At 43.9% G+C, this 18,741-nt stretch overlaps 1 protein-coding gene across 1 annotated transcript; it reads left to right on the top strand.

Annotated features, from left to right (window-relative positions):
* The first annotated feature begins 701 nt into the window (after nucleotides 1–701).
* On the top strand, nucleotides 702–16,990 carry pou2f2a (POU class 2 homeobox 2a). Its single transcript, XM_034095122.1, has 15 exons — nucleotides 702–781; nucleotides 1,055–1,083; nucleotides 1,704–1,760; nucleotides 3,259–3,501; nucleotides 8,239–8,496; nucleotides 8,657–8,771; nucleotides 8,906–8,997; nucleotides 10,113–10,379; nucleotides 10,620–10,761; nucleotides 11,403–11,551; nucleotides 12,451–12,648; nucleotides 12,758–12,806; nucleotides 13,365–13,509; nucleotides 14,921–14,994; nucleotides 16,611–16,990. The coding sequence occupies exons 1-15, from the start codon at nucleotides 724–726 to the stop codon at nucleotides 16,988–16,990; spliced, it is 2,256 nt and encodes a 751-aa protein (XP_033951013.1). The 5' UTR covers nucleotides 702–723.
* Nucleotides 16,991–18,741: the final 1,751 nt, after the last annotated feature.

Below are 18,741 nucleotides of genomic sequence, written 5' to 3'. Positions count from 1 at the left end.
GTTGTGAATCTGAATGGCGAGAGAGAGAAGAAGCAGCAGATGAGTGCAAGGACAGGGATAGCACACAAAGAACATGTGAACAGGGATCTCTTATTCTGCAGAGAACATGTGTAAGGTGTGTGTTTTTATACACTGGATGTTTATTGATTTTCTTTTTACACCTATTATTTATACATTTGGCCAAAATGTTAAAACTCAAATATCAGTAGATTTTTAGGCTGAAACTAGAACAATCCCACCATTTAAATGTGTATAAACAACAAACAGTGTGTCCACAAATGCCTTGGAATATTTGTATGCAAATTATGATGTGCATAAAAAAAGGTTGTGTGTCTTTCTGTCTTCGCTCGCAGTTTGTGACATACAGCATGGTGATCAAATGGTGCAGACATGTCGCAGATAATATTATTTTATCCCCGTCGGCCAAGAATTTGAAGCAACAACGTTTGCTTTTCTTACCACGTACTGTAGCTTCGCCTTATGCCTCTCTGTATTCACAGTGACCCTAACGGATGTGTGTGTGTGTGTGTGTGTGTGTGTGTGTGTGTGTGTGTGTGTGTGTGTGTGTGTGTGTGTGTGTGTGTGTGTGTGTGTGTGTGTGTGTGTGTGTGTGTGTGTGTGTGTGTGTGTGTGTGTGTGTGTGTGTGTGTGTGTGTGTGTGTGTGTGTGTGTGTGTGTGTGTGTGTGTGTGTGTGTGTGTGTGTGTTTCTTACAGATATCAGGATGTCTAAAGCAGCAGAGGAGGAGAAGCCTGGGGCTGAGTATCCAGGGGACAGTTCAGGTAACACATACCAAACCATATGCATGATCCATGACATGATTAACAGTGACACTTTACTTACACATATTCAATCATCTTATTTCAATCATGAGACAAATGTGAAATCATGTGTGTCGAAAAGCAGTTTCTTTCATGTTTTCTAGTTAATATTACACCCTTATACAACTTACTGAACACACACACACACACACACACACACACACACACACACACACACACACACACACACACACACACACACACTGACTAATAAGAGCCTCTTCTGTGTTTCAGACTCTGACAGGAACAGCCCTGATGACCAGGTTGGTTTTCATTTTATTCTGATCCTTAAATATTAGAAGAAATGTTACTTTTAATTTAATAAAAAGTATGTATCGTCATTAAAAGAGTCATTAGGAGAAAAACCGGTGGCATTGTATTTTGTAAAATGTGTTGTTTGTCTCTAAATTGGATGAAGTCTATCACATTGACTATGTAACACATTCAATTGCAATTCTTAGATGCCTAGTTTCAGGATAAATGAATTAAATAATTAATTCAAAGAAATCTACCAAATTGTGACAATTATTGATTATGTTGAGTGTAAGTATCACAATAAAGTGACTTTATAGATAACTGAATTCATCACAGCAGCAATATCTGTATCAAATGATCACAATCCCGTTATATTTGCTTCTCTGTTCATTATAAATACACTCAAATCATACATGATTTAACAATAACATTGAAATTAACCAAGTAATGAGCACTAATTCTTAAGCTTACTTTCTGACATCGAGCTTATTACCATTTTTGTTGCAAGATTGACTCACAGAATGATTGGGAACTCCTTCCATGTGGCTCAACAGTTTGTGTTTTAAGTTTCATAGAAAGATCTACTTTGAAATGTGCATGGTTTCATTTGTATCACGTGCTGCTGCAGGTTCAGCCGATGAAAACAAGCCCCTGCAGCATCTCCCCCACACCGGCTGGCAGCAAGGTGAGCAGTGTGTGTGTGTGTGTGTGTGTGTGTGTGTGTGTGTGTGTGTGTGTGTGTGCGTGCGTGCGTGCGTGCGTGCGTGCGTGCGTGCGTGCGTGCGTGCGTGTGTGTGTGTGTGTGTGTGTGTGTGTGTGTGTGTGTGTTGTTTTGCTCAATCCTAGCTAATATCCTGACAAACCAAATGGCTATCTGCAGCTTCAAAGCCACAATCCTTATTAATCAATCCTTTATGTTTTCATATAGAAACCATAACACGAGTCATTATTTTAACATCCATTTACCATTTAAAAGAAATGGTCTGAACAAAGTCAACTTAATATATCAGCTTATGGTTCTTCTCCTTTAATTATTTTAATTTGATTTATTCTTGCTATTATATTTGATTGTATTGATATGTATAAAACCTAGGTGTGTGTTCCGATAGGTCTACTGGTTCGTATGTGGACGTGTGGGAGGGGGCGGCATAATGATGGTGTGTTTAACAGCTTTTGAGCCTATAGAGTAGACGGCGCTGCATATGCAGAATCATGTGAGGTGTGTCCCCGCCCACCTTCACTGATATTCAGAGAGCCCTGAGAGAAAAGGCAGAAAGAAGGAAGGATGTGAGTGAGGCAGCAGTGAGTGATAGACGTAGAGATGCAGCACAGTGATGGATGGGTATGACAGTAAGAGGTCAAAGGTCAGCAGCTTTTCAAAATGTCTCCTACATCATGAAAACGAGGAGGATTGACTCGAGCTTCTGGACAGCCATCCAGCACACACTTTATTCATGCAACAAGGAGGAAGCTCAAGATTAGTAGTCAAACTCAGGATAATCATGAGGCGTCTTTGACTTTTTTTTTCTTCATCTGCACAATCGGGTTTGTCTTTGAATGCTTCTACATTCTGAGGAACCTGTTACCTGGCTTCAAAAGCGTTTGTGAGTGCGGGTCCATAACTGGTTTGCTGCCTAAGCTGTACGAGACTTAATTATGCAGCTGCTAAAAACCACGTTTCTGTTGAATGCTCGTTGATGTTGCATCAATCCCTCTCCGGGTTTCATACTTCAAATGCATGCTTACTAAGACATTGAAATGAAGGCAGAAGTAGTATGTTTGCATATTTACAAATGTACTTAAGTGTGTGCACCCGTCGATTGACTTTTCCTCACAGTTATGTAAAATGCAGACATTTAAGCAACACAATCTTTTAGGATTAGTGCTTCTTGTCTACATGCTCCTCTTATATATCAGATGAATCCTTATAGTCACAGACCCACAGGAGTTCTAAGAGGATTTGTGAATATATATGGACTGTAAACATTGGCAAAACTTGGGCATATCAATTTGAATGTTTGACATTTTCTTGCACATTTAACCCCAGTTTGATTGTGTGAAAATGCAGTATTATTACAGTTTAAATGTGAGGCCGTGTGTTGCTTGGGTAACAATCTGTTGATAAATGCAGTCCAAAAAAAGGAAGGATACTAACAGAATCGTGCCTTTTTCATTGACTTTAGGGAAAGAGCGAGGAGAGCTCTGAGATCGTCCGTAGCACCATTCCTGCTCTAACACCTTCCCAACAGCAGCAGCAGCAGCAGCAGCAGCAGCAACAACAACAACAACAGCAGCAACAGCAACAGCAGCAACAGCAGCAGCAACAACTACAACAACTACAACAGCAACAACAGCAACAACAACTACAACAACAGCAACAGCACCACCACACACAGCTGATGCTGGCTGGTAGTCAGCTAGCAGGGGTAAGTCAACAAAGACCAGTGGTAGAATGTAATAAAAAAAAAAACATTTATCTAAATTAAATGGTAAAGTACTTGTACTCTATCTGAGTATTTTTAATTGATGCCATTTTATACTTCTACTCAACAATATATTGTACTATGACAATATTAGTTATTTGTAAAAAAAAAATGCCGCCTTTAAAACAAAAGTAGCACGCATTGTTTTGTCTTGATGACTAACTGGCCTCCTACCTATGGACTTCCCCTTAAGGATTTGTTTTACTACAAAATGTCCACAAAATATTGCATTTGTGGACATTTCAGTGAGTTTGTATCTCAGCACCTTACCATTGCACTCACCTGGCAAATAAAGCAAACTTAAGGGTTAACAGCTGCAACACATCCTGTGTGAACTTCACTTCAACATTTCTCACTGTTAGTCAGAATAATTAATGTGACAATTGTCATGTCGTGTATATATATATATACAGTGTAAGTACATCATTGCCTGAAGCAGAAGAAGTTACAGCGTTTTCTTTAGGGTGAAATACCTTGAGTTAAAGGCCCCATGTCATGGCCATTTCTACTAATCATATTTCCATTGTTGAGGTCTACTAGAATAGATTTAAATTGGCTTGTTGGAGCTCCTGCCCCCCCCTCCCTGTGAGCCCAGTGTGCTCTGATTGGTCGGGGCGTTGCGAGGGACGTTGCGAGGGACGTTGCGAGGCTCGTTGCTGCTCGCCGCTGCTTCGAGCTGCTACGAGGAGCGGACAGGTTTCAGGGTCGGCGATACAGCGAGAACAAGCTAAACTCATCCTGAGCACACACAAACACACAGCCGAAGTAAAAACAACAAGTGTGGCTTGATATTGAGAAAGAAAAAGGTTTATAACGCTGTGAGAATGGGTTTGCGGAGAGCATTTCTCCGCGATACCAACTCGTCTATTACCAGGGTTCAGGGAGCTCTATGCAAGTCAATGGGACTCCCTGTTAGTTAGCCAAGGCATCCAGGGGCCTATACTACGAAGCTGGTTCAACCTAACCTGGATATGTTTGAGTTAGCCGGTTGGCCTAATCCAAAACATACGCGCTCTCGCTAAACTGTACTACGACGCTGGTTATCAAGTGGATCGCTCAAGCCAGCCGTTTCCTATCTAGTTAGGTGCGCGTTCACATGAAAGGGGTGGTATCTGGAGCATTCGACCAATCACAAACATGGAGAAGCGCACTGACAGCGCAGCGTCATACTTCCTGAATGAAAAGTGAACTTTAATACTAGTCAAATATGAAGAAGTTAAACTTTAAACATCCATGACTTAAACACTTGACCAGGATCAAAGCCACAGAGCTGCACCTGCAAGGTGAATACAGCTGGGAACAGAACAAGTGTTTGAATGCGTACATTAACAGGTTTATGATATCACTGCCCCGTCTAAAACACAATCTGACTTTCATTACATTTGTCTCGAGTGTTTCGTCAACTTATGTGTTGCTTAAAATAATACTTCTGCATACAGTCTGTGATACTGTGAGTGTTGCACGGCCAGATACGGCTCAAGAAGCTGACTCAGATAAGGAGATGTATGATACATTATGATGTGATATGAATGATAATGGGACACATCGACGTCTGCACTCAGTGTACTTATGTTGTGGCCGATATTTAAGTAAGCTTTCTTAACGCTATGTTATAATAGTCAGATTGCTCTAAAGATGGAGGTGATATTCTATTCATTTTCACGTTCACACAGTCGGTGATTTTTGCCGGCCGTCTTTCCTGCAACGGCAGTTTTTCTGTATTTCCTTTCTCCTGTGATATGACTTGATCCCTTTAAACTCCGCACACTGAGCTCTGATTGGTCAGCAGGCGGTGCTTTCACTGAGTTGAGCTCTTAGCCTGCAACCTAACCTGGGGGGTATACTACGAAGCAGGATTTTCGCTTAGCCGGCTACCATGGAGATCTAGCCTGCTAAAAAGAGAACCAGCTTCGTAGGACCGGAAAGCCGGAATTGTCCCTGAATTTAGCCGGCTAAGCGAACATCCTGCTTCGTAGTATACCCCCCTGGTCCCGACCAGGGGCCTATACTACGAAGCTGGTTCAACCTAACCTGGATATGTTTGAGTTAGCCGGTTGGCTTAATCCAAAACATACGCGCTCTCGCTAAACTTTACTACGACGCTGGTTATCAAGTGGATCGCTCAAGCCAGCCGTGTCCTATCTAGTGAGGTGCGCGTTCACATGAAAGAGGTGGTATTTGGAGCATTCGACCAATCACAAACATGGAGAAGCATACTGACAGCGCAGCGTCATACTTCCTGAATGAAAAGTGAACGTTAATACTAGTCAAAAATGAAGAAGTTAAACTTTAAACATCCATGACTTAAACACTTTATCCAGGATCAAAGCCACAGAGCTGCACCTGCAAGGTGAATACAGCTGGAAAAAGAAAAAGTGTTTGAATGCGTACATTAACAGGTTTATGATATCACTGCCCCGTCTAAAAGACGATCTGACTTTAATTACATTTGTCTCGAGTGTTTCGTCAACTTATGTGTTGCTTAAAATAATACTTCTGCATACAGTATGTGACACAGTGAGTGTTGCACGGCCAGATACGGCTCAGCTGACTCAGATCAGGAGATATATGATACATTATGATGTGATATGCCGCGGACTGTACTTAATGTACTCTGATCCGGTTACTTATGTTGTGGCCGATATATAAGTAAGCTTTCTTAACGCTAATGTTATAATAGTCAGATTGCTCTGAAGATGGGAGGTGATATTCTATTAATGTTCACGTTCACACAGTCGGTGATTTTTGCCGGCCGTCTTTCCTGCAACGGCAGCTTTTCTGTATTTCCTTTATCCTGTAATGTGACTTGATCGCTTTAAACTCCGCACACTGAGCTCTGATTGGTCAGCAGGCGGTGCTTTCACTGAGTTGAGCTCTTAGCCTGCAACCTAACCTGGTCCCGACCAGGTTAGCTGCTTAGCATATATTACCATGGAGATCTAGCCTGCTAAAAAGAGAACCAGCTTCGTAGGACCGGAAAGCCGGAGTTTTAAGAATATGAAACTTTTATTTCCAAAATCACACGATAAATACATTTTTGAAGCTTGTAACCAGGGAGGCGTGTGGCGTAGTCGGTTGTCCTAGGTGTTCGGATCAGGGGGTCACAGGTTCAAACCCCGCTGCAGTCAGCATGTCGTTGTGTCCCTGGGCAAGACACTTCCCCCCACATTGCTCCTGTGGGGATTGCCCACAGTACTGAGCATGTAAGTTGCTTTGGATAAAAGCGTCTAACAAGTGACATGTAATGTAAAGGGAAGATGACAGCTCTCACTCGCCACTCACTCCTCCTCCCTCCGGCTGACATTATGAATGTAAGGCGTTTAGTAATCATAGATAACACGGCAGGGTCCGTTACAGTTTATTTTCATCTGGTTTCAAATAAACAAAGTCTTGGCTTTCAGGATATTAAAATTGTTTCGGCAAATTCAGATGATAAATACAACGTTGAAGCTTGTGACGGCATGATTACAAGCGGAGAACGGAGTAACTTGACGTCACAGCAAGCAGAACAACAGCCGGTGTTTCTCGTGAGTGTTTTCCCCGGGAAACAAACACAATACACACAAACGCAAAAATACACAAACACACACACACACTCGCGAGCTTCCCCCAGACCAGTAATCCAAACGAAAATATCTTCCCTCCGTAGTATTTTGATCATTTGCTCCGCTAATCAATCAGATCGATGGATTCCAGAGATGACTCCGAAACAGTCAGTGGGCACCACTTAACAGCCAATCAGAATGAGAATATGTTTCACATGTGACTTATTCAAATTGCGAGTGATTGAGTGGCGCTCGGACAAGGAAATTGTTGAGGGAAAAGGAGTTTCGAGACAAGCAGCTATTACAAAGCATGCCGAAGCTTACAGGTTATTTTAAACCTGTAGGCCAGGATGAGGAGGAAGGACAGGTGAGTTCTGTACCGAGCAGTAGCGGTGCCGGCCGCGGGGCCTCGGAGCCAAGTAGGCCGTCTGGTTCTGATAGCGATGGAGTAGCGGGAGAGGAAAAACAGACAGGAGGGACATTATCTGTTGGAGGAGATGAGAGGACGACAAGGACTTGCTACGTGGAGGGGAGCCAACGGCAACCGGACAAATACATGAGGGAGGCCCGATACGTCACTCATCTGGAGGAGAGGACCAGGCGCGCGTAGAGCAGAGTGGAGAAGTGCGATCACAGAGCCTGCCGCGGCTATAAATGACTTTCATTTGTTGTTTAAATAGGGGGCCGACAAAACCATCAGCCCCAGGGCCTGATGGCAGGTTAAGGTGGGCCTGTGTGTGAGGTGCTCCGCGGATTGGTCCATGTGGGCCAATCCGGTCATTTGTTGTTGATTTGGGTGTTCACACGTCACAGAACCCAGGAAGTAAACAATGGAAAATGAGAAATCTCCAACGAGGCGTTTTGGGGCAGCATAGACTGTGTTAGAGTTGTACTCGCTACAGGGTGTACTTTGAGGGTTTGTGACTCTGCAGACCGTTTACATGCAGAAAAACCTTCATAACACATAAGGGGACGGGTACTAACCGGAAGGACGACTTTTCTTACTTGTCTTGCTCTGGAAGTCTTTAGCGTTTGAAACAGATTCGCCTACACCTTTACTCCTGGAATGCTGGGCTGACATCACTCTTTGTTCTCTTTTCCGACTTTCTTTTTATGCCCCCCCCCCCTCCCACAGCTTGCCGCTCTCCTCCCGGCCCAGCAGCAGCTTCTCCTCCAGCAGGCTCAGGCTCAGCTCCTGGCCGCCGCCGTGCAGCAGTCCCACGCCGCTCACGCTGCCCACGCCGCCGCGCAGCAACAAGCCAACCAGCAGCACCAGCAGCAGCAGCAGAGCTTATCACAATCCCAGCAGCAGCAAATCAAGCAGGAACAAACGGTCCAAGTCCCGCCTCCACAGCAGATGGCTCTGACGCAGCCAATCCAGCTCACTGCCCAGGTACGATCCGCAAACAGTATATTCCCTGACTGAAACACAAGGGTTAAGGGTTACTGGCAAGTCACATCTTCAAATGTGTTGCCATCGAAATACTTTTCATTGTTCTTTAAAGCTAGTTTATTTTTGCTTTTTAATAAAACGCCTCTGTGTGTTGTTGCAGGACATCCAGCAGCTGTTGCAGCTGCAGCAGTTGGTTCTGATGCCCGGTCATCATCTCCAGGGTCCTGCTCAGTTCCTCCTGTCTCAGCCCACGCAGGCGCAGCAGCAGCAGCATGGTGAGGCCATCTTAAGAAAGCATATATTGTTATAGAACCATTAACTCCTACCTGATTGCTTTGCCTGTACTTTGTTTAATAATTAGATGTAATGTTTCATTTGGTTTGTTAATTGGTCGTGCTTGCTTTCACAGCTTTACTCTCGACACCAAATCTGATCCAGCTACCTCAGCAAAGCCAAGGAGGACTACTGACAAGTCCACCTCGCCTGGGACTCCAAGCACAGGTAGGGAACATCTCCCTTTGTTCGAGTGGGAGGCGAGAGATAGACAGAGAAGAAAGATCCAGATCCAAAGTACTGATCATAACTATCCGACAAGTTATTTTAATGCAAATCAAAAGCTAAATCTCTGCTAAACACACTTGATTTGTGTTGTTGTCCTTCAGGAGACGCAAGTCATTTTATAATTCCAATAACAAGGTGATACCATCTGCAGCAATCTGTTTGCTGCTGCCAAAGAAAGGTGGCTGCTTTATTCAAAATGTATTCCATGGCAGGTTATTTTCATAATAGACGCAGAATCTTGATATATTCACACGGCTCACCTCGTGTCCTCAGCCCTTATCTTCTTTAACATAATGCATGAATGCATCCTCACACGTCCGAGCGGCCGTTATAGATTTGTTCATTATGCGTTGATGAAGTCATGTCAAACAGAAGGCATGCGTTCCCCTATTGTTCGTGTATGTTATGCACAGAGACGATGAATGTAAATGACACGTGCAGCAGCAGGTTCCATGCATGATGTCTGCTCAATTAGTTGTCACGCCCAAAGAGCGCAGGGTCAGATTCCTGCTTCCATGTGCACTCTTCGTCATCTCAGCCAACCTGAGGTTAAACTCTATCTCCAAATCTCACATTCATGGCATTTCTGACTATTAAGAACATGTAGGCAGCTTTTGTGTGCATAATTCCTGTCAAATGTGTCAATGCATCCAGGGGGAAAGGATTGTTGTTGTTTCTTTTGCATGTTTCCAGCTGATACCTCATATGTATTCACTGGGCAGTTTATTTGGGTTCATGAAAAGAGAGAATGCTTTTTGATGTCTTGACTGCATAGTAATGTAATAATTACTATAATGACACAAATTATAATAGAAGAAAATTAATGAGAAAAAAAACATTAATAATATAAATTAATTATTAATATGGCAATTTAAAGAAGACACAATTACAAAGTTCTTTCACAGAAAAAAAAAAAACACACTATGAAACAAGATTAAATAATTGCAACAACACCATTAGTTAAGAAAAAGCTATTGGATAAAAGTGAGTTGATACAACTATCACTATTTATGATTGTGATTGTTTATTTACCTCCCCCCTTCCTCACATTCCAGAGGGAGAAGAGCAGCGATGTGCTCGGTGGGAGCAGCGGTGGCTCTATCGTTGCCACCAGCACCGGCGGAGTTGTGACATCTGTTGGAACCCCTTCAGCCTCCAGCAGCTCAATGGCCTCCTCATTGACGCCTGGCTTAACTTCTGGAAGTCACGGGGGCCACGGGGGTCATGGGGCTCACTTGGGCGAAGAACCCAGCGATCTGGAGGAGCTGGAGCAGTTTGCCCGCACCTTCAAACAACGACGTATCAAGCTGGGATTCACCCAGGTTAAGAAACAGGGAGAAGAGGATGGGGGGCCAAGTGTGTGTGTGTGTGTGTGTGTGTGTGTGTGTGTGTGTGTGTGTGTGTGTGTGTGTGTGTGTGTGTGTGTGTGTGTGTGTGTGTGTGTGTGTGTGTGTGTGTGTGTGTGTGTGTGTGTGTGTGTGTGTGTGTGTGTGTGTGTGTGTGTGTGTGTGTGTGTGTGTGTGTGTGTGTGTGTGCTGACATTGTTTATCTGTTGCCATCAGGGAGACGTCGGCGTTGCTATGGGCAAACTGTACGGAAACGACTTCAGCCAGACCACCATCTCCCGATTCGAAGCCCTCAATCTGAGCTTTAAGAACATGTGCAAACTGAAACCGCTGCTCGAGAAGTGGCTGAACGATGCAGGTAAACATCCAGGTCCGTCATCGGGACAGTCAAGCAATCAGTCATTTTAGTTTGTTTTGTTTGTAATACATTTATGTAGAATTGAATCTATTTAGTTGATAGAGAGTACTCAGCGATGCTGTATCAGCAGTTATATAAGTCTATATGTTTTATTGGGTTTTTTTGTTGTCACTATATGAGTCATGTGCGAAAAACTGTATAGTCATTCATCTTAACGAACCTACCTCGTGTAGCTTGTTATTGGTCTTTGTGCGTGTGAATGGTCTGTGAAGGCTAACATCCTAAATGTTCCATCCAGAGGGGGTTTTTCTCTCACACACTCCCCCCTGCCTGAACCGCCTCCATTGGACTCCTTTGTTTACTTCTGCAACATAATGACATCACTATGTCACACTAGCGCTCAAACACATTGTACGTGCTAAGGGGCGAGACTCTTCTAAGCAGTTGAACTGATACAACAGAGCCGTCCAGCTTAACAATCAGAACAGACTGGGCTCTGGTTTCAGACAGAGGGTGAAAAGAGGTGCTGCATTTAAAACAAGTCCTTCTTGTCCTCCCTATGAGCTTTTTCCTTTGATTTCCGTGCATGTCTTAACTATTTCTCCGCTCCCTGTATCCCTATGTGTATCCCTCTCCAACAGAAATCATGGCGGTGGACAGCATGCTGCCCAGCCCCTCCTCTCTCTCCTCCCCCATGCTGGGCATCGAGGGTCTGTCAGGCCGTCGCAGGAAGAAACGCACTAGCATCGAGACCAACGTGCGAGTGGCCTTAGAGCGCAACTTCTGCATGGTAGGAGACTGACTTATTAAGTATGAAGTCAACTCTAGCTCGAAGTCTTCACAGGGAGGCACCGCAGATATGACCACCAAATGAAATCCTGGCATTTATGCATTGAGTTTCTAAAAGGAATGGTGTTCATTGCAGTTCTCACCTGTACACAATTATGCCACTCGTAGATTTAAGAACGGAGTCTCATTGTATGTAACAAAGTACTGAGTAAAAATGCATTTAGACGTTTGAAATAAAAACCTTTAAAAAAAACAACGATTTTTGTCCTTTTGACACAAAAACATTATTAAAGATTAATCCTAAAAATAAGGATAACGTTTAATTGACTGTTATCAGTTGTTATCAGTACCATCTGCTCTTTCCTGCACTTTGTGAAACCGTTTCAACACATGTTTAGCGTTGTGAATTTAAAAAAAGGACCTGCTCGGTTAGGTTTAAGATAAGAACATGGTTTGTTACATACATAAGTAAGTAAATAACAAGTGTACTTACCTGGGGTGATATAAGTCAATATGTTGATTTATGGGGGGTTTCACACAGGACATGAACAGTTGTCTCCTGGGAGAAATCCATGTGTGTATTGACCTGTCTATCCACCCCCACCTCTTCCCTATGTGGACTTTTGAGCTCTTTATTTTACGCCACCCTCTCATAATCACTACAGCCACTGATCCAGCCTACCATGAACGCATATTACGCCCTACTGAAGCTAGGAGGTCAAGTGAGGCCACTGGACTTTATATCTAAGCTACCTATGACAACTAATGACGGCCATTAAATCAGAAGATAAGATGAGCCAGGTTGTCATAATAGACCCCGAGTTTTTGCATATAAGGGTTAGGTAGGTTTGGTTTCATTATCTTCTAGTCTGTAAATGCGTTGAATGTTTTCCTCCCCAGAACAATAAGCCTAACTCGGAGGAGATCTTGCTCATGGCGGACCAGCTCAACATGGAGAAGGAAGTGATTCGTGTTTGGTTCTGCAACCGCAGGCAGAAAGAGAAGCGCATCAACCCCTCCAGCAGCACCACCCCTCCCCTGCCCTGCCAGACCTCGCCTGTTGTGTCGCACAGAGCCCCCTGCTACAGCCCGCACATGGTACAGCCCACCATACATCCGCTAACTCTTTCTTTCATTTTACACATCCTTACATTTGCTTCACACATGGATGGTATTTTTTCCTGACTCCTCTCCTCCTCTCCTCCAGATCTCGAGTCATGGTCTGTCCCAGGTCACCACCTGTCTCAGCACAACAGGTGAGCAGTAATTACTGTTTGTGTCTGTGTAGAGTCTCCTCAATTACATATTAAAGGTCTGCGCGGCGCTTCCCAATTGTGTTTTTGGAACCCTGAGGTCGCTCACGGGAAGATTAAACTGGTCCTGGCGTTATTTGGAAGAAGTTGATGAAACGCCGAAGAATCATCACTTTAAAAAATCATTTCAGCGAGAGGAAATGGAAAACAATGATGTTTTTGTTGACAACCACATGGACGTTCTGGTCCCATCGTGAGTTGTTTTCCTCCCTGAGTCATGATTTATAGAGCTGGGCTTACAGTGTGAGTGATCCCAGGCTTCACTGATATGACAGATGGCCTGGCAGGTAACAAACACAGTAGGAAATGTATTGGCCCGCTGAGCCACGGATAATACCATCCAAACTTCTCTCCCCAGTCTGCAGCTGAACGGAGTTAAAGAAGACACTGAAGAAGCTGTTGATGAAAATCTGTGTCACACAAGTGTTTATTTAGAAATAGCGCTGTAACTCATTCGCACTGCATGGCACCAACATCCCTCTTCTTCTTCTCTCCCCTCAGCCTCCAGCCCTTCGGCCTCCTGCCCCATGACTCCCGTCAGCTCAGCCGCAGCAGGCTCCACCTCTTCTTCTATGACCTCCCCCCATCATAGCACAGCTAGCCCCGCCCCTCCCAGCTTCGCCGGGGCCCTTGGGTTCAACACCGGGTGAGTGTTTATCTTGTGGTTATCGTTTAAAATGTAACATCGTTTAAGAAAATATTTCATCCAAAATTCTGAGAAATATGCATTTTCATGTCAGGACTAACAAAATTGTTGGATGAAAGTAGAAACAAAAAGTAGATCAACATAAAATGTGTCCTTAAAGCAAATACGAAATTATCAAACATGTCTCAAACTAATAAATCATTTGGATTTTTTAATTACTATTATTGTAAAATTATTATTTTGGTGCTGTTGCCCCAACTTTGACACTTTATAAACACATATTTTGTCAAATCAATTAATTATTCAAATATAATATGAAGTTACAGCCCTAGATAAAAGAGAGAAACTTGTTTCATTTAAAATATATGGACTAATTCCTTTTTAAATATTTGTTGTTTAACTTGATCAACAAATGTCAAGAGTGTTTGACACCACCGACAATACAAAACATGTTGAGACATGCTGAGGTATTCTGCTGTTAAAGGTCAGACTGCTACAGCACCAGTTTGACTGCAAATTTGCATGATCGCACACAAAGTGATATATGTATGGCATATACAGCAGGTAGGGCATGCAGAAACATGTGAGGAGCTGCTAGGGCCTGCATTGCACTGTCAAAATGGCTGTGTCACAATTTAACCAGGATCTTGTGGCTTTTTGCTACTTTGGTCACATGCTGAGAGCCAAGCGTGACAGGAAGTTCAAGTTCCAGTTTATTTAAAATTGACTGGTGGAATAAGATATTGCATATCAAATTCATTATATGGATTTGATAATATTGCCTTAGTGTGGCAAAAAAATAAATTAATTGCGGTTGTGACATTCCTACATCAATTACAAGGCAAGAGTTTAAAACGTTTGCGTAACTGATGAGTACATTGTACTTAAAGAAGTACTTAAAGAAGCCCTATTTCCCTTTCCTGTAGTGAGTTATATGGGTTTTTGTGCATGTAAATGTTCCGCAGAGGCTAACATCCCCATGTTCCTTCCAGAGGGAGTTTCTCTCCCACACACTCCCTCCCCCCCTGTCATTGGACTACTTTGTTTACTTCTGCAACATAGTGACAGCACTACGTAACACTCGTGTTTCTATTGGCTAGCGCTCCAACACATTTTACGTGGGGTGAGACATCTCTAAGCGGTTGACCAATCACAACAGAGCCGGCCAGCTAACTAATCAGAGCAGACTGGGCTCTGGTTTCAGACAGAGGGTGAAAAGAGATGCTGCAGCACAGGCAGTATGAGAAAAAATAAAGAGCTTTTTGAACATTAAAGCATGGAGACATGTCACAGTAGACACAAAACAAAAATATGAACCTGACAATGGGCATTATAGGGCCCCTTTAACCTGTCAAATGCTTTTCTAAGTGTGAATTACCCTATGTGAACTTGCGGTCGATCCACGTTTCAGGAACACAATGATGGGACTAAGCACAGGGATGACCCAGGCCCTCATTGGCAGCAATTCCCTGGCTACCATGCAAGGTGTGTGTGCATGTAAGTGTGTTGGTGCATGCAGCCCGTCCCCTCCAGCCTAGCGAGTCTTCATGAGTCTCCATTTTCTAAAGACCACTTCCCATTTCACCCTTCATCCATTCTGTCCAAAATGAATTTCCTTGCAGCCTCACAGGACAGTAGCCGACAGCTCAGTCCTCCTCCTCCTCCTCCTCCTCCTCCTCCTCCTCCTCCTCAGCACGAACTTTGTGAATTGCTCAGTATGGTGAAAGATTCAATTTGATTCTCATACAATAGCCTGCTATTATCACAGAGTGACAAGAGCCCCTTATGGCAAAGCTTAGGAGGCCAAGTCAGCTTACAGTAAACAGTTGAACAGGCACAATCCCCTCCCTCTCAATATCCAGGCCTGGTGGCTAAATAGCCAGTTTCCACTCAGAAATCTCCTTTTTGAAATCAATTAAGCATCACAAATAAGGTTTGTTGAGCTTCGCTTTGAATCCGTCCCGTGATCCATCTGCCGATTCAGACCTTCTCGCTGTGTTCGCGCCATTCAGAGGCGGCCCCCTCCAGGCCATGTGTTGATGAGAAGGATACAGTCTGTTATGGAAACTGCAGCTCTGGCTCTCACACAGCTATAGGCTGAGGGAGGGGGAGAAAGAGAAGCCTTGATGAAAAGAGGGGGTTGAAATGTAGTGTTGACGTGAAAAGGATTTGCGGTTTGAACCCCTCAGGGGCCACACACACGCTATGAATGTTTACACTCATGGTGCTGCAATGGATTACAGCGTTGACGTTTACACTGGAATTCAAAAGTTGGCATGTGTCACTCTCACTGATATACGGGTTATTCTGCAGAGAGAGCAAATATTATTTTAAGTTATGGGGTCTCATTGCAATATAGTATAATGATGCCTGGAACATTTAAATATAATACCTAAAGTCAACCAACAGGTCACCTCCCACAGTAAAACCTGTCCTGTGCATATAGTCAAAAGTAAATGTTCACTCTTTAATAAGCATTCGACCCAGTTCTCATCATTCCTTTCACCCTGTGTAGTGAATAGCCATCTCCGTCTTCATCCTGACTAACACTGTCATCTGTAAGAATGAAACATTATGTCTCTGTAAGACTGACCATCACATTGATACTTCATTGTAAATGTGTCTGTAGAATTGAAAATAGTGTAGGTTTAATGTCCGATACATTGCTGTTGTGAAAGGAACTATGGAAATGATTCTGGTATTTGTTTGAAAATAGTTTCATTGTGAATTGGGTGAACCGACAGGACGACTGATAATAATATGTTGTATTGTATCGAGGAGACGATATATTGAAACTTTCCTAGTTTCTGTGTTTGTAGTCATTGTGCAGATTCCCCCTGTTACTGATGTGTCTACTTCCTCTCTTCACATCTTCACTCCTTTTTGTCCTCTTCTTCAATTCCCCCTTTGGTCATCTTCCTCTTCACCTCTCCTTCTTTCCACGGTCTTTCTGACTTCTCTTTTGTTGCCTTGTTTGTCGTTTTCTATTTCTTTCGCTCTGCTTTCTATCTTTTTGTCTCATCTTTCTCCTCCTCTCTTGTGTCTCTCGTTCCATCTTCCTGCTCTTCCTCCCTCCCTGTCCTCGCTCTTCTTCCTCACAGCCCTAGTGTCGAGCAGTGGTCAGCTGCCCATCAACAGTCTGGATGGGGGGGCAGCCCACATGCTCCTGGGTGGGCCCGGGGGTACCGGCGTCCCTCCATCCCTTCGCTCCGCACTCTTCCTCAATCATCCAGCCCTCCTCCCCATGGTGACGGGCTCCATGGCGACAGCCTCCACGACTGCCATGTCCCTGGCCAGCAGCAGCAGCGGGGGTGGTGGCCCGAGACTCCCCTTCCCCCAGTCCCCCCCCCCTGGCACCAGCAGCCTCATGAGCCCCACCACGTGCCACGAGGAGTCCGCTTCTCCGTGTTCAAGTCCCGCCTCTTTCTGTTCTTTCAGCGAAGCCTCACCTCCGCCCCTGGGAGGGGCCATGGCCGAGTGATCTCTGACTGACAGCCAAAGCATCCTATCAGAGGAGGACGAGGAGGAGGAAGAGTTTAAGGAGCTTTAAGAAATCTAAATTTACAACCTCGCCTTTCAACCAAAGCCATCTCTCTGTCTGATCCATCTCCGCTTTCGTCTCTCTCTTTCTCCCCGCTGAAGTCTTCTGAAGCCAAAAATATACACGGACGGATGACGGGAGGAAGCAAAGAGAGAGGGATGATGGAGGGGTTAGAGAGACCTGCAGAACAGAGGGGGGGGATTTGAAACCAAATAATGATCTACTGCTGGAGAGGCGGCACTGAGGAGTGTTTTTGCTCGGCATCGGGGAAATGGAACAGCATGCTTTTTATCGTCTGGAGAAAAAATTAAACTCGATGAGGGCAGGGATGAGAAGCAAAACTGTGTGTGAGAAATGGGAGGCAAAGAGAAAAGACTTGTTTAACAAGCTCGGAAAGGTCATGTGGTTGCAACCAAATTTAAAAAGAAAAGGATGCTAGAGGGAAACACACTTACTTACAAAGATGAATAACCAAAATCTCCAAATACCAAAAACTGTAAACCAAAAATGACAAAAAACTACAAACGGAGAGAAAAGCTTTAGTTCAGAAAGACTTTCTGATCTGTCCAGGTTCAGTTCATACTCCATACAAGTATTTCCCATTTCACTCAGGATTCCTTTATCCTCTTTCTTAGTTTTAAAAAGCATTTCTTTTCTATTATGTTTTTATTTATCACTTTTTTAATGCTACTTCTTGCCAAATATGTGTGTTAAATGTTTTACAGCTGATCCCAGATGCAGGATGTCTGACTACCTCTTTACAGCTTTACAGTGATGAACACAGTTTACATCAGAGTGTTTGTTTTAACCAGCCTGTCGTGACAGACGGGTGGGGTTTACTATGTAGCAAAACCCACCCTTCTGGTACGTGAATAGGATAAAACAGACATTACGTTAAAATCCCATTTGACTGAGTTAAAAATGACTTTTTTTGGTTGTTAGCTGTTTAAAAGATTCTGATTATTTAGAGGGATTATTTAAAACCTATTTTTCTTTTTAATCACCATTATCATCATCACCAATGGTCTCATTAATATTGTTCTTCAAATCGAGGTATACACACTGCACAGTGCTCATACTGCCTTCAAAGATGATACTACCGGCAGATGTAGACGGTCTTGGGATTTTATTCAGCATTATTTGTCGTCTTTTATTTATTATCACCCCATACCATCGCCATGTCATCTTCCAGACTGCTCATCTACCACCAGACAGTCACTCTTGGATACCAAAGCATCGCCTCTGGCAGCGTAGTCTCTTGATTCGCCCGGGAGACGAGTGTCCAGACAAAACCTCAGCCTTGTCAAAGGGAAAACACACACACACACACACACACACACACACACACACACACACACACACACACACACACACACACACACACACACACTACAAGCATAAGAAGGAGTTCAAACCAAAAAAAAAAGAACAAAAGAAAAAGGTGAAGCACCGGCTTTCCCCTAACTGCCCCCAAACCCCTGCCCTCCATCCCTCCCTCCCATCTGCCCCTCTCCTTTGTCTCCAAAGATCAGATCAAAAGGCCAAAAGAAGAGAGGAGAAGAAGAAGGAGAAGAAGCGGTCAGGAGCGAAGGAGCCAAAGGTAAAAAAGCTGCAGGGGGAAAGAAGAAGAAGGAAGAGGAGCAGGAGGAGGTGCGCTCGAAGCGGCGGACCACAAAACCAAAAAGTAACCC

The sequence above is a fragment of the Pseudochaenichthys georgianus genome, chromosome 11, assembly GCF_902827115.2.
Source record: "Pseudochaenichthys georgianus chromosome 11, fPseGeo1.2, whole genome shotgun sequence".
Taxonomy (NCBI): Eukaryota; Metazoa; Chordata; class Actinopteri; order Perciformes; family Channichthyidae; genus Pseudochaenichthys; species Pseudochaenichthys georgianus.
This window is presented reverse-complemented; position numbering and strand designations above follow the sequence as displayed.